General features: G+C 34.5%; 2 protein-coding genes across 2 annotated transcripts in view; one reads left to right on the top strand and one right to left on the bottom strand.

Annotated features, from left to right (window-relative positions):
* Window positions 1–6,938, top strand: LOC117110531 (arginine and glutamate-rich protein 1-like). Its single transcript, XM_033253278.1, has 4 exons — window positions 1–453; window positions 1,594–1,819; window positions 4,105–4,188; window positions 5,369–6,938. The coding sequence occupies exons 1-4, from the start codon at window positions 116–118 to the stop codon at window positions 5,528–5,530; spliced, it is 810 nt and encodes a 269-aa protein (XP_033109169.1). The 5' UTR covers window positions 1–115; the 3' UTR covers window positions 5,531–6,938.
* Window positions 6,939–8,129: 1,191 nt separating this feature from the next.
* The window catches only part of LOC117110525 (dynein heavy chain 2, axonemal-like), a gene marked incomplete in the record, with an annotated part of 51,444 nt that continues 47,569 nt past the window's right edge, over window positions 8,130–12,004 (bottom strand). Inside the window, 6 exon segments of the mRNA XM_033253271.1 lie at window positions 8,130–9,477; window positions 9,687–9,912; window positions 10,087–10,263; window positions 10,575–10,724; window positions 11,336–11,452; window positions 11,697–11,861. Of these exon segments, the coding sequence (XP_033109162.1) occupies window positions 9,323–9,477; window positions 9,687–9,912; window positions 10,087–10,263; window positions 10,575–10,724; window positions 11,336–11,452; window positions 11,697–11,861 (990 nt within the window).

The raw sequence follows: 12,004 nt of genomic DNA, 5'->3' as shown, positions 1-12,004 counted from the left end.
ACATTTTTTTTGGTCGCCATTTATTATGATTAGGTGGTTCGTTGTTGTTTTGTAGAGAAAGGAGTTACAATGTTTTCCTGACGATTTGTTCTGCAAATTTTATATTTTAAACAAAATGCCTCGTTCAAGAAGTAGAAGTAGCTCTCCTAAAAGAAAACACAGTAAAAAGAGTCGTCGTTCACGCTCTAGATCACGTTCTAAGTCATCGTCAAATGCACGAGATCGTGAGAGTGAAAAGAAGTCGAAATCAAGAGGGGAAAAATCGTCACGAAGGCGGCGATCTCGCTCTCGGGACAATGAAGCCAGAAAACGTAGGCGCAGTAGGTCTCGATCACGGTCCAGTCCAGAGCTGGACATTTTTGGAAGAGACATAAGTAAGAGAAATGCTGAGGAGGAAAAACGTAGAAAAGAAGAAGAAGAGAGAAGAGCTGAATTGGAAAAACAGAGGAAAATGTAAGCAGGTGCACAAAACGATATCCAAAAAAGGCAAGCCTGAAAAGAAGGCTTGGCTTGATTATGGCTTCATAGACGACGTTTATGTTCTTGCTCTTACCTTGTCCTTGTTTAGCATTTAGTAATAGGGGCCAGGACCTGGGCCTAGAAGGGCTAGGCCTAGTACTATTACTATTTTACTATGATTAGAGTAGGCCTAGCTAGGCGACAGTGGAAATTGAGGGGGCGTTATGGAAATAGTTGAAAATCGGGGCACTTAAAAAAAATTTTCACGTTAGGGGCGCTTATTCAAATGGGGCGAGTATGGTAAATGATTTGCTGTTGCATAAAAATTTTGGACAGGATATTTGAAGTCATAAAACAGCAGACAGACTGAAAAGTTGGGGCTGCCTGAGAATATAATCCTGCGCCAGAATATAATATAAGGCCACGAGAATGAAAGTTGTAGGTTTGCGTCCGAAAAATTTTGAAAACACAGGCATTTTTTCATTATTCATTATTTTTTTTTATAAATGCTGTGCACAAGACACGGCATTGGTAATTTTACATTTATTCCCAAGAAACAATGCTTACAGTCATAAATGTACACTAGCCTATATAAAACAGATCCTTTTCTACATTTAAGACCTCTTTAAACATTTCCTATTGGTCGGAAAGATCGATTTGACCCGTAAATGACCTCAGCAGTGATCGGCGATCATGGTGCGATGTGGCCTGGCCTGCCTTCGCTCGGTGTTCGCGACGAGTGATCAGTGATGAATAGATCGTTTTTCTGTCTGTTTACGACTTAGAAAGTCCGTTTTTTAAAATGAAGTATATTTTTTTTTTCAAAATAATGAAAATTTTCGTGCGGTAGCTTTTTAGGCATGCGGGCGGTGGATGCAAACCTACAACTTTCATTCCCGTGGCCTAATCTGCGCCAACAGTTATTAAATAAATAAGGCCTGAGTTGAGGTTCAATTTTCTTTCAAATTTTTTTTTTTTTCAAACAATTGCTGGTATTTATATTGCACAAAATAAAAGAAAATATAAAGCAGTAGCTTCCTTACACATTTTTTGAGTGAATTTCTGTACAATTTCAGTAATTTATTTTAATGCATCCCTTGCGCAAATTCTTCACAATCAATTAATGTCTTTTAGTCGTCAGCAAGAGATGGAAGCAAAACTGATCGAGGAAGAGGTTGCACGACGAGTTGAAGAGATGGTTGAAAAACGTGTCCAGGAAGAACTGGAGAAAAGAAAAGACGATATTGAAGCAGAGGTTTTGAGACGGGTGGAGGAAGCTAAACAGGAGATGGAGAGAATCATGATGGAAGAGATGGAAAAAAAGAGACAGGAAGAACTAGCAGCTCAGAAAAGAAAAGAGGTAACGTTATTTTTTCAGTGGATTTTGGGCAGTCCTGACCAACTCTCCCTTAACATTATGTGTTTTAAACTTGTTCCTCTTATCATCTCTGTACTGTTTTAATTAACTAATATATTTTCGTTTATCTGTTAACAATTTTCCATCTAAATGGTGGTCTTGAAAAAAGGAAGTTCAATTTAGATTGATAGGCTCTTGCCTGCATATAATAAAGCATAATATATCTATAGTTTTTTTGTTATAAATACAATATAGTTTGGTCTGAAATATTAAGTTATTTTATTTATTAATATCAGCAGAATTCTAGTGGAAGGAAATTTAGTTTTTTGAGTGAAAATTGCTACTTCCAATCCCTAATATTTTCAAGGTTGCAGGATGCACCAGTTGACTTTATAATAGAATGAACTTCAGTTGTTTTTTAGGAAAGGTTTTTATTCTTTTTATTGGTTTTGTTAAAAAGTAATCGTAGTCAGTGTCCCCCAAAGAGTTGGTCAGGGTTGGCCGCTGGGTAGCTTCCAATGCAGGGCAGTAAGATGCTGATAGTTATTCATTTTTCATGCTTTCATCAGTCAATACATATCAAACAAAGAATTATAGAAAAAAAATCCATAGCTTTGAAAGAGTAGAACCCCCACCGATGAAAATGGTAAATGCATCTCTAGAACAAGTTCAAAACAACTTCTAAAATAATCAGCGCTCTCTGTATGGTACCCCTCCTGTTAATATATTAGTGTAAAGATAAAGTACAGTAAATTGTATAACACAGCATGTAATTGCTTGCCCAGCAGTGGTTAGCTTTACCCGGCATCAGCATTAACTTACACATCTGTTTGCCTCATCAGTTGACTCTGTACCTCCTCCCTGTTTTTGCTTGGGAGGAGCGCAGAGTAATGCAAGCGTATTGGAAAGTCGCAAGTGCAAATTTCAAGTTCAGATGGTTTTAAGGTATACTATTCAAAATAAAGGAACATTGAGGACATAAAAAGACACTTTGAACTTGGACAATATAAAAACATTTTAACAGGATGACTTAGTGCAGATGATTTGTCATTGGGAGTAGATCATTGATAGAAGATATATGACACTTAGAGACATTTGTGATTGCAGCGTCAATTCTTTTTACCATCAATAATGCATATTTTTTGCACCTACTGTATATATCTAAATTTCTAACCTTGGATTATCCAGAATAGTAGTCCCAAATTTATAGATATTTTTTACAAATAACATCAGTACATCAGTACTAAAAATAGTATTATTAAATCCTCTTTTTATTGGTTCTATATCCTCTTTTAAATTTTTGTGAAACGATACTAATAATATCTTGTATAGCTCTGGTATCCACCAGCAATGATATGGCTTATGACAAGCCATGTATTCCCTTTACTGGGGGAACCTTGGGTTTTTCTCTTAAGAAATAAAAAAAAAAAAAAATGTGTGCCGGCTCTGGCAGTGTTGTTATGTGAAAATCAGAAGCAGAAGACTTCCTGTCCCATCTTCTAGGTAAGTGTAAATTAATACATTATTCTAGGGTCTGAAATTGTTGGCAGGCAGAAGACAATAACATGCAAACAAAGCAATTTGAAAGCCGTGAGTAAGCTGTTATTGTTTTGTATACTGAGAAAAACAAGATCCAAGTTATTTCAGGCCCTTGCCTTTATTTTACTGAGTGATTATATCTTATGGTTTTGTATTATAAGCATTTTTTTTTTTTTTTGTATTCTAATGAGCAGCATTTTCAAAGCTGTAGTTATTTTATGTGTCTGTTAAATATAGTTTATATGGCAATGTTTGTTTTTTGTTTCCTGTTCCTGTAGTTTATATCAAGGAAATGGCTGACAATTATACATTGCTTTGAAAAAACCTCAATAAATTAACATGTTTTGTTTTTTGTAGCCCAGATACACAATATTGACTATGTACAGTATTGTTACATACATAACTTTTAACTGGTGGTATTGCAGTGTTTAGAAAATCTTAAGTGTAATTTGCAGCCATTAAAAAAAAAGACATACAGTATAATAATCTATTTTGAAGCAGACAAGTAAATAACTAATATATTACTTTTTCTCTACAGGTGTACAAGTCATTTCATGTTTTTTATTTTAATGTTCCTCGATTTAAAAATACTTTTGAAATTGATTTTAGTTATAATTTTTATGTATTTTATACATTAAGTCTTTGGTATTTTGCTTTTTCAAAATGCTGAACATGTTTTCACTTTTGTTCTACAATGCATGCATTAGCTACTTGTATTCAAACTCTCTTATTTCTTTTCTGATTTTTAGGAGGAAGAAAGAAAGCAACGCGAGGAGCTTGAACGAATTATGTTGGAGAATCAGAGCAAAATTGAAGAAGCTCAAAGAAAATTGGTAAGTTATGCTGTGGCGTTGTTTAGCCTTCGGGCAGAGTGGGCGTGGATGTGCATTATAAGTATGAACAGTGTGTAGAGTGGTATGGTTCACAAGTGCGCTTTTGTTTTCAGAGTTGGCTGTAATCACTACAACAGCGGTCAGAACAGCTGACCTCATAGTTATCTGATTATAAAACCAAATCTCCAAAATTCTGTGCACATTACCCTTAAATATTCTTTAACATGTGCCATGTTCTTTTTATTATCATAACTGAAAAATCAAGGAAGGCGAAAAGAATTTTTGATTTTCAGCAAACAAGGACAGAATAGACAGGAAGGGATTTAAACTTAAACTTTACGTAGGTATAGTCGGTGAGTAAGGTTGGAGAATATAGCATACTTGTTCGTACGTTTCGGCGAATGAATGAATCTTTTTCAATACAAATTGATTAATTGAATTATTGGGTGCGAGTGTTGATTGATGGTTTGACATCTGGATTATCAAACAGCATTTGCTATATTACTACCTTCTTCAGCTCGGGCTCAGGTCAACAGCTTGTCTGGGACGACTGGAGCAGAAGCACTTTACGAGAAATGGACATCTACGAGAAAATAGATAAGATTATCTTAGTGAAAACATAGGAAGAACTATTAAATTAATTTAATGAAAAAATAGATTAATTAAAATAAAAAGCTTAATAATCTGTAACAATTTCTAATTAAAACGAGGTATGTTTTTAATACTAATGAGTTCAATTGTTAGAAACTAATTTACAATTAACAATTGAGACAATTACAAACATGGTGTTTACTGATTTTTTAACAACAACAATGTAAATTTTAACTAACAATTAGGAAGTGGATAATAATATTATAAAAGAAAGATGGGAATACTTACTATTACCCTACTGATGGTCTTACACAATTTTAGTTGTACTTTTAAATGACAATCAAATGATTTCGTAAATTGATTGATGGTCATTATCACTCAATATTAAATCTAGTTAAATTTGATGAAGTAGAAACTGCTAAAAAAATTAATGTAATGTACATTTTTGGCAAATTAATAAAAGTTTTAAAGTTTGGCCTGGTTTTTCAGGAAATTATTAGCTAAGCAAATTTCAGTCCTTTGCCCAATTGCCCATCAGAGAGAATTGTATAACCTCATGTTAACTAAAATATTTCCTTGTTCATTCTAGGCGGAGGAGCGTCTAGAAATGATTGAAAAGCAGCGTAAAATGGACGAGGAACGGCGTGCATTTGAGAAAGAACAGCAGCGGCGTAAAAAACAGGAACAGGAGACGATCTTAAACAAAAAGAATGCTCGGCCCAAGGTGTCGTTCGGCTTCAAAACAGCATAGCACCTTCTAGCTTTTGTGTACGAAGTAGATGCCACTTGCAAGCAAGGTAGTGAAGCTGCAATTTGTAGGGTCTCGTCTTATTTCTGCTATTGTCAAACAAGCCAAGATAGCAAGTATTGAAAATACTAAAGTTTATATCTGCTGTGTTAATGTTGGAGAAAGTAGATTCTCAAATGTATGTGGGGGTGCATATTTTACAGATGTAGCTCTAATTTTTTTTTTATATACTACCCTTCCCCTCTTCTCTTTGAATTTTTAAGATGAAAATAATATAACTCAGGTGTATATTTGGCTACAGATTTCCCTCCTGTGGTTATACAATGGTGTATATAGTTGTAAAAACTGTCTAGATAAGCCACGCCCCCTTCCTCTGTGTCATAGTGTAGTGTCAGCTAGAGGGTTATTTAGCTGCTTTATTTAGATAAAGTTCTGATGCATGCATTGTAGATGCAATTTTTCTGCTTCAAAACACTGATGGAGATAATCTCCATTAATGTATTCAGTTCTTTAGAATAGTAGATTTTTACCTGATCCTTTTTAGCACATTTGTTTTGTTCACTCTGTTAATGCTATCGATATTGCTAACCCCCATGTTTATCGCTGTTGCTAATCTGAGAGATTTAGGTGTTTTAATTTGTTTCTATATTTCGGGATGAGGACTTATTCATTCCGTAGAGAAATTGTTTGTGTATTGTGTAAAATACTAAAATATTAGTCAATGTAAACTGGTTTAAAATAATATAAACATTTGCTAAAATGTAAAAAAAAAAAAAATGTATGAAAAGACTGCATTGTGGAGATGCTAAACCATTGTTTTGTGGATAATTACATTTTGTATTATTTACATTTCTAGGATCGAGATCCTTTCCTCAGACAAGCACCAGTATTATTAATAGGTGTTTATCATGTCAACTTATGCAATATTTATGTATTTCAGAAGCTAATTAAAGGCAGATTTAAATATAAACAGTAATGTTTTGCAGTTGGACAATCAAATATTAAGTGCATGTTCGCTGTGCAGAGCCGACTGAATTTATTGATCTTTATCCTCAAAATTATTTATTATGCTTTTTTTAATTGGTAGATGGTAAGTATGTGCTCGCACAGTTGACCATGGTGCTTACTGAATGGTTGGTAACTGTTTTAAAATAATAATTTAATTAATGGCTACATTTAAATGCCTATTTCAAAATGATTAGTGAGAATTAAGTATGGCACTACACATCTATTTGTGTGGTGGCAACTCACTATAAATTTCGTCTGTATAAAATTAAGAAAGAAAATCAGAGATAAAAAACTGTGTGACAGCAACATGTTGATGCAAAGTGGTAATTGCATTTACAGCTGTTTGAGAGTATGTCAGATTGGTGGATGAAATGCTTATGAAATAAACCAAGTTTACAGTAATTAGTTTGTTGTCTTGTTTCATTCATGTTTTTTGAGAAGCTCAATCTATTCTCACATGTTGCAATTCTTGCTTCACAACAAACAAGCTGCATTACGACACGCTCGGTATAAAATTGTCTGGTGCATGGGAGTTGGGGCAAGGTGTGAGAAGGACTTGTGTATACAACACTACATGGTCATAGAAGCATATGATATAGAATTTTGAACATGTTCAAAAAATTGTAGTTGCCAAAATGACAACGTGACACCAGCTTTAGTCAGTTTGTGTAGTCTGCGTGTGTGTAAATACTAAACCAATGGGTTGGATGGATTACTTCAGTGTGAAATACACAAAGGATAAAACCCACTAAAGTGTAAAGACTTCATCCCCTACTCTTTCCTGAAGATTGTACTGCATTGTTTTAAACATGCACACAAGACCAGCAGCAAGTGTCTCATCAAAAAGCCGGTGTAAACACATGAAGAAAAGCAGATGAAATTGAATTTGGGACCAAGGTAAAATATCTGGTTCTGAGCACACACAGTGGCCACTTCGCCAGCTATGCTAAGTTGCTGTGAGGTCAAATGTTTAATTCCATGTTGTTGAATTGTTAAATGTTGTTATTGAGCCAGCTCTGTCCTTCGAGAGGGGATGATGTCTACTGTACTGGGATGCTTGTTCAATTTGGTGCCACTAGGGCTTTGTTTAGTCACATTCTTTTATTGACATTTGATTAAAGGCATTTCCACATAAACAGTACAGTACTATAATAATTATACACGTTATGGAATACTCCCACAGGGAGCTTGAGCTTGTGTTCCATAAGCGTTTAATCCAATGACTGGGGTAATGATAATGTGAAGTGCATAGAGGGCTTAACATGCTATATAAGTCTATTATTATTATTATTACAATATTAACAAATGTGTCTTTATTATACTAATTAAGAGACCAAAGCTGCTAAGGCCTGAAACCTGGTCCCAAAAATGGTAAAAAAAAATAAAGACCCCTCCAATTAAAAAACTAATTCTACAGTATTTACGGACCACTTTTCTGTGGTCCCATATTAGCAAATGTGTGTTATCTTTATTATTCTAATTACGAGACCAAAGCTGGTAAATACGATGGAAACCTGGTCCCATGGTCCCAAAAGTGGTCTTTAATTAGAGGGAGACCTGTAATACTTGCAAACAAATGAAATGACAAGGCTGCTGCAAATACAACTTCTTTATTACAATCTTCAAATGCAACATATCACAATGCACTTCTTGACAGGACGGAGTCGGTTTCTTAATACTGATAACAAAATTCATGTAACCTTTTGAATGGATAGTCTTTAAAAATGAAATATTTAATAATACAGTATACTAGTCCTGTAATATATTGGACTGTATAAAATTAAAAACAATGCACTGTACTTCTGGATTAAGAATCTTCAAGTTATCATCTTCATTACAGATTTATTACATAAATTTAATATTTCACTATACCTCTGTTTAGTCTTCATGGACGGCATCAAACTTTCATGTACAGTATTATATTTATATACAGTACTTTATAATTATTATACTTTACATTTAGATGTATTATTTTTCACTGGATGGAGTAAATTATTAAACAGTATATTTCTCTTCTATTGGAATAAAAAAACAAAACAAATTGGAATGTAGTTTATTGAATGTATAATATATAAATATATATTATACATATTTTTCTTTTTAACCAGCTTTTCAAAAGGGTTTGCCAAAGTTGGATCATACTTGTATACAGCATTGTTCGGATTCTGCCTTTCAACATACATGAAAAAGCAGGATTTGTTTGATCAGCATCTGAAGCAAACATACACTAAAAATGCCATTGTACAGTTTGTTAGACAAAATCTGATTGTATATACTGTGCTTTACACTCTTGGTGTTGGCAAAATCAAACAAACATTTGTTACATAAATAAATCTGATATATACACATATATTTGTGCTTCGTGGTATTGTATTCATCATTAATTAATTGATTTGTTATTTAAAATTCAATCTATTATTTACAATTGTAGAACAAATCTTCAATACACAATATTACAAACAACACAATAACAAAATATATAATATAACATTATAAAAACAATATTACGGTAATAATTTTAACTGTAAAACAGCAGTAATTTCACAAAATGATTTTTTTTTTTAAATTAAGTCAAAAATGGTAATAATTAATAATAGAAATAATCATATTAATGGAAGAACAATATTTTTAAAGAGATAATGATAAACCTGGGCCTAGTGAAATTGGGAAACTATGGGGTTTACTTAAAATTATATTTTTTTTACCATTATTAGTGAATACCATGACACATTGTACTAGTAGTGCAACCTCATGTGTGTGTTGCTGTTGGTCCAGTTATCTGAGGGCTTAGTAATCCAAGCTCATAAGAATGGCTGTGCCTCTCTTGGTCCAGTGATCCGCAGGCAAGCTACCCGATTTCAAATCCACGCTGACAATGAAGGATGCTCGACCCGTTGACCCAGCACGATTCGGGTAGTAGTAGCAAGGGCAAGCATAGATTCCTGCGAGACAAAAAAAATATATAAAACTAACGAATGGGGCATATTCAAAATTTTTTAATTTAAAAGAACAAATCTGTACACATAACGGAAAATAAACTGAGTAGTTAAATCATGAGCTATGATAGGCCCATAATTACATTAGATGAGAATAAACTAACTTGTTTAGTGTTATTTTGTTCAAAAAGGTAAATGTTTTTCTGTAGCCTTACCTTTGCCAGATTTCTTCTTGTTTTCAACTGGTTTGAAATGGATAGTTGGTAAAGGACAGACCAGTTGCATAGGGTTTGCCTCCACAAGTACTGCGTTCTTTTTGTCCCAACCGGCGCCCTCAAGGTAGAGTCCCTTAATCCAGACTCCATCCTTTGGTGGTTGTGTGATGTTGTTATCGTCAACAGTTGATACGACAAATTCCCAGGACAAAGAATCAACAGAAACCTGGCAACAAAAAAGGGGAAAAATGATAAGATGAAAAAAAATATTAAGAGAGTTATTAGATTATTTTTAATACACCAAAGTTCATAAAAACACAATTTTCTATCTGTAATTATTTCAAAATTGTTAAATCTATATATAATTAAATATATATTGCCTCATCATGTACATACTTACATTGTTTTGTCTTGCTGATGTCTGGAGGACGGCGGTCAAGAAACCAGTTGGGAAAGTGAAACCGGACATCCAGAATATGACTGGTGGATGAGCAGTAGTTGCCCACTTTGCAAACTGCTCCACACGGCTCACTAAATCTCTGGTCCATGTCCCCAGGGGTTTTCTGGAAGGATAAGCCTGGGAAAAAAAAACATAATCCATCAAGGAATAAGAAAAATTGTGCTCTGGATTATACTCTAAAGCTCTTGTTTTGGATGTAAATTGTAAATTCTTTGTAAATTGGATGCTCTTTAAATTAAAACAAGATATCATAAGACAAGATTATGACTGGTTATTCTTTGTGTGGAAAATGTATACAAATGAAGCAAATTCTAGACTCTTTGTTGTCAATATCATAACACGATATATTGAGATTCTTATTCCTCAGTGAATTAAACACAAGATACAAAAACTACAAACATATTGAGTATATATCTATCTAAGTGTACCTTCTGCCATGAAGATGGAACTCTTGCATCATAGATACAGTTGAAGATCTCCTCCAGATCGTTGGACATCACCACCAGACCTTTGATACCCTTCTCCAGATCAATCAAAGATGAACGGATTGTCCTCAACAGCACGTTGTAGCGCTGAATCTGTAAGTGAAATAAAAGATAAAAAATGATTAAATTAGGACATTGCTGAAAGGCTTGCAGGTTTGCAAGGACATCAAATAAGGCCGAGATTTCATTATCTGCAGTCAGGATCTCATGAATGATATAGCTGCGGTGTTCCAGTGGCAGTTTCAGAAATTTCTACGTTAACAAAGAATGTTAGAGGCGAGTTGGTTGGCCAAGCGGTTAAGTCATGGGCACCGTAACCTTCAGCTATAATATCGGCGCTGGTTCGAACGGCTCACTCGCCTATTGTTCCGGTGTTGGAACAAGTCTTCTAGGATAAGGCCTAGCGTACGCAGTTGGCTAGTGTGCACTTTAAAGAACACAGTACATCCTTCGAGAAGAGTTGGGGGTTACCCTAATGTACTGGTCCATTCAGGCAACTGTTATTTAATGGACATGCCACGTAGGATAGTCATTAAGTTCGCTGATTGGCATATCCTAGGCACTTGTGCCTAAAGAAATAATGAAACAAAATTTCATTACACATGAAAGCCAACTGACTTAATGCACGGAAGACAAAAAATAAGAATAAAATAAATATCAATAATAATTATAATAATGCCTCAACCTGTGGAGGGTAGGTTTACCTCTTGCAGGAGAACAACATTCAGAGGTGAGGGATCATCTTTCAATATCTTAGCTGTTCCTTCATAGTCAATATCTTCAGGGATCTTCTCAAGTACATCAGCTGCCAGCTTCAACACCTACGATGAAATAAGGTAGAAGATTTCAACAAGAAGTAATCAAGAAATATTATGATACATACCACATTCAAATAATCCATAAAAAGTGAACCTTCCTATTTGAGACCCCTCTAATTCGAGACAACATTTTAAAGGAACCAAATAACAATAATTCATCTTTAAACACAAAGCTAATCCCAAAGACCACCCAAAATTTTCAAGGGCAAACTGTAGCTGAATACAAAGGTTGAATTACACTGCTTACCTTACTCTCTCTGCTCTCACCAACTGAGACGGACACTTGAGGTTGGAGTGACAACAGCGTGTCAAATAGGGTACTAGTCTCTGTGATCTGACTGGCAATGTCCGCATTAGGATGCTGACCAAAGGCCTCAGGATGGTCAATTGCTGGAAGCATACTAATGTATTCCTATATAATAATAATAATTGGCATTATATATTTATCGTCTTGGTTAAGGTTAAGTCATTTGAGACTTGCCATTGCAAAACCAACATACTGTTGCTAAATGTTAAACTGAGTAATTAACATAAGAATATGACAGTATGGTATAC

This window comes from Anneissia japonica, unplaced genomic scaffold (genome assembly GCF_011630105.1).
Source record: "Anneissia japonica isolate Jap-2015-1 unplaced genomic scaffold, ASM1163010v1 scaffold3434_len466720_cov178, whole genome shotgun sequence".
In the NCBI taxonomy this organism is placed as follows: domain Eukaryota; kingdom Metazoa; phylum Echinodermata; class Crinoidea; order Comatulida; family Comatulidae; genus Anneissia; species Anneissia japonica.
This window is presented reverse-complemented; position numbering and strand designations above follow the sequence as displayed.

Excerpts from the sequence above, each read along its gene's own strand:
- LOC117110531 (XM_033253278.1), top strand. The coding sequence starts at position 116 with ATGCCTCGTTCAAGAAGTAGAAGTAGCTCTCCTAAAAGAAAACACAGT. Across the intron at positions 454-1,593 it reads TTGGAAAAACAGAGGAAAAT|TCGTCAGCAAGAGATGGAAG; the intron begins GTAAGCAGGTGC and ends AATGTCTTTTAG. Across the intron at positions 1,820-4,104 it reads CAGCTCAGAAAAGAAAAGAG|GAGGAAGAAAGAAAGCAACG; the intron begins GTAACGTTATTT and ends TCTGATTTTTAG.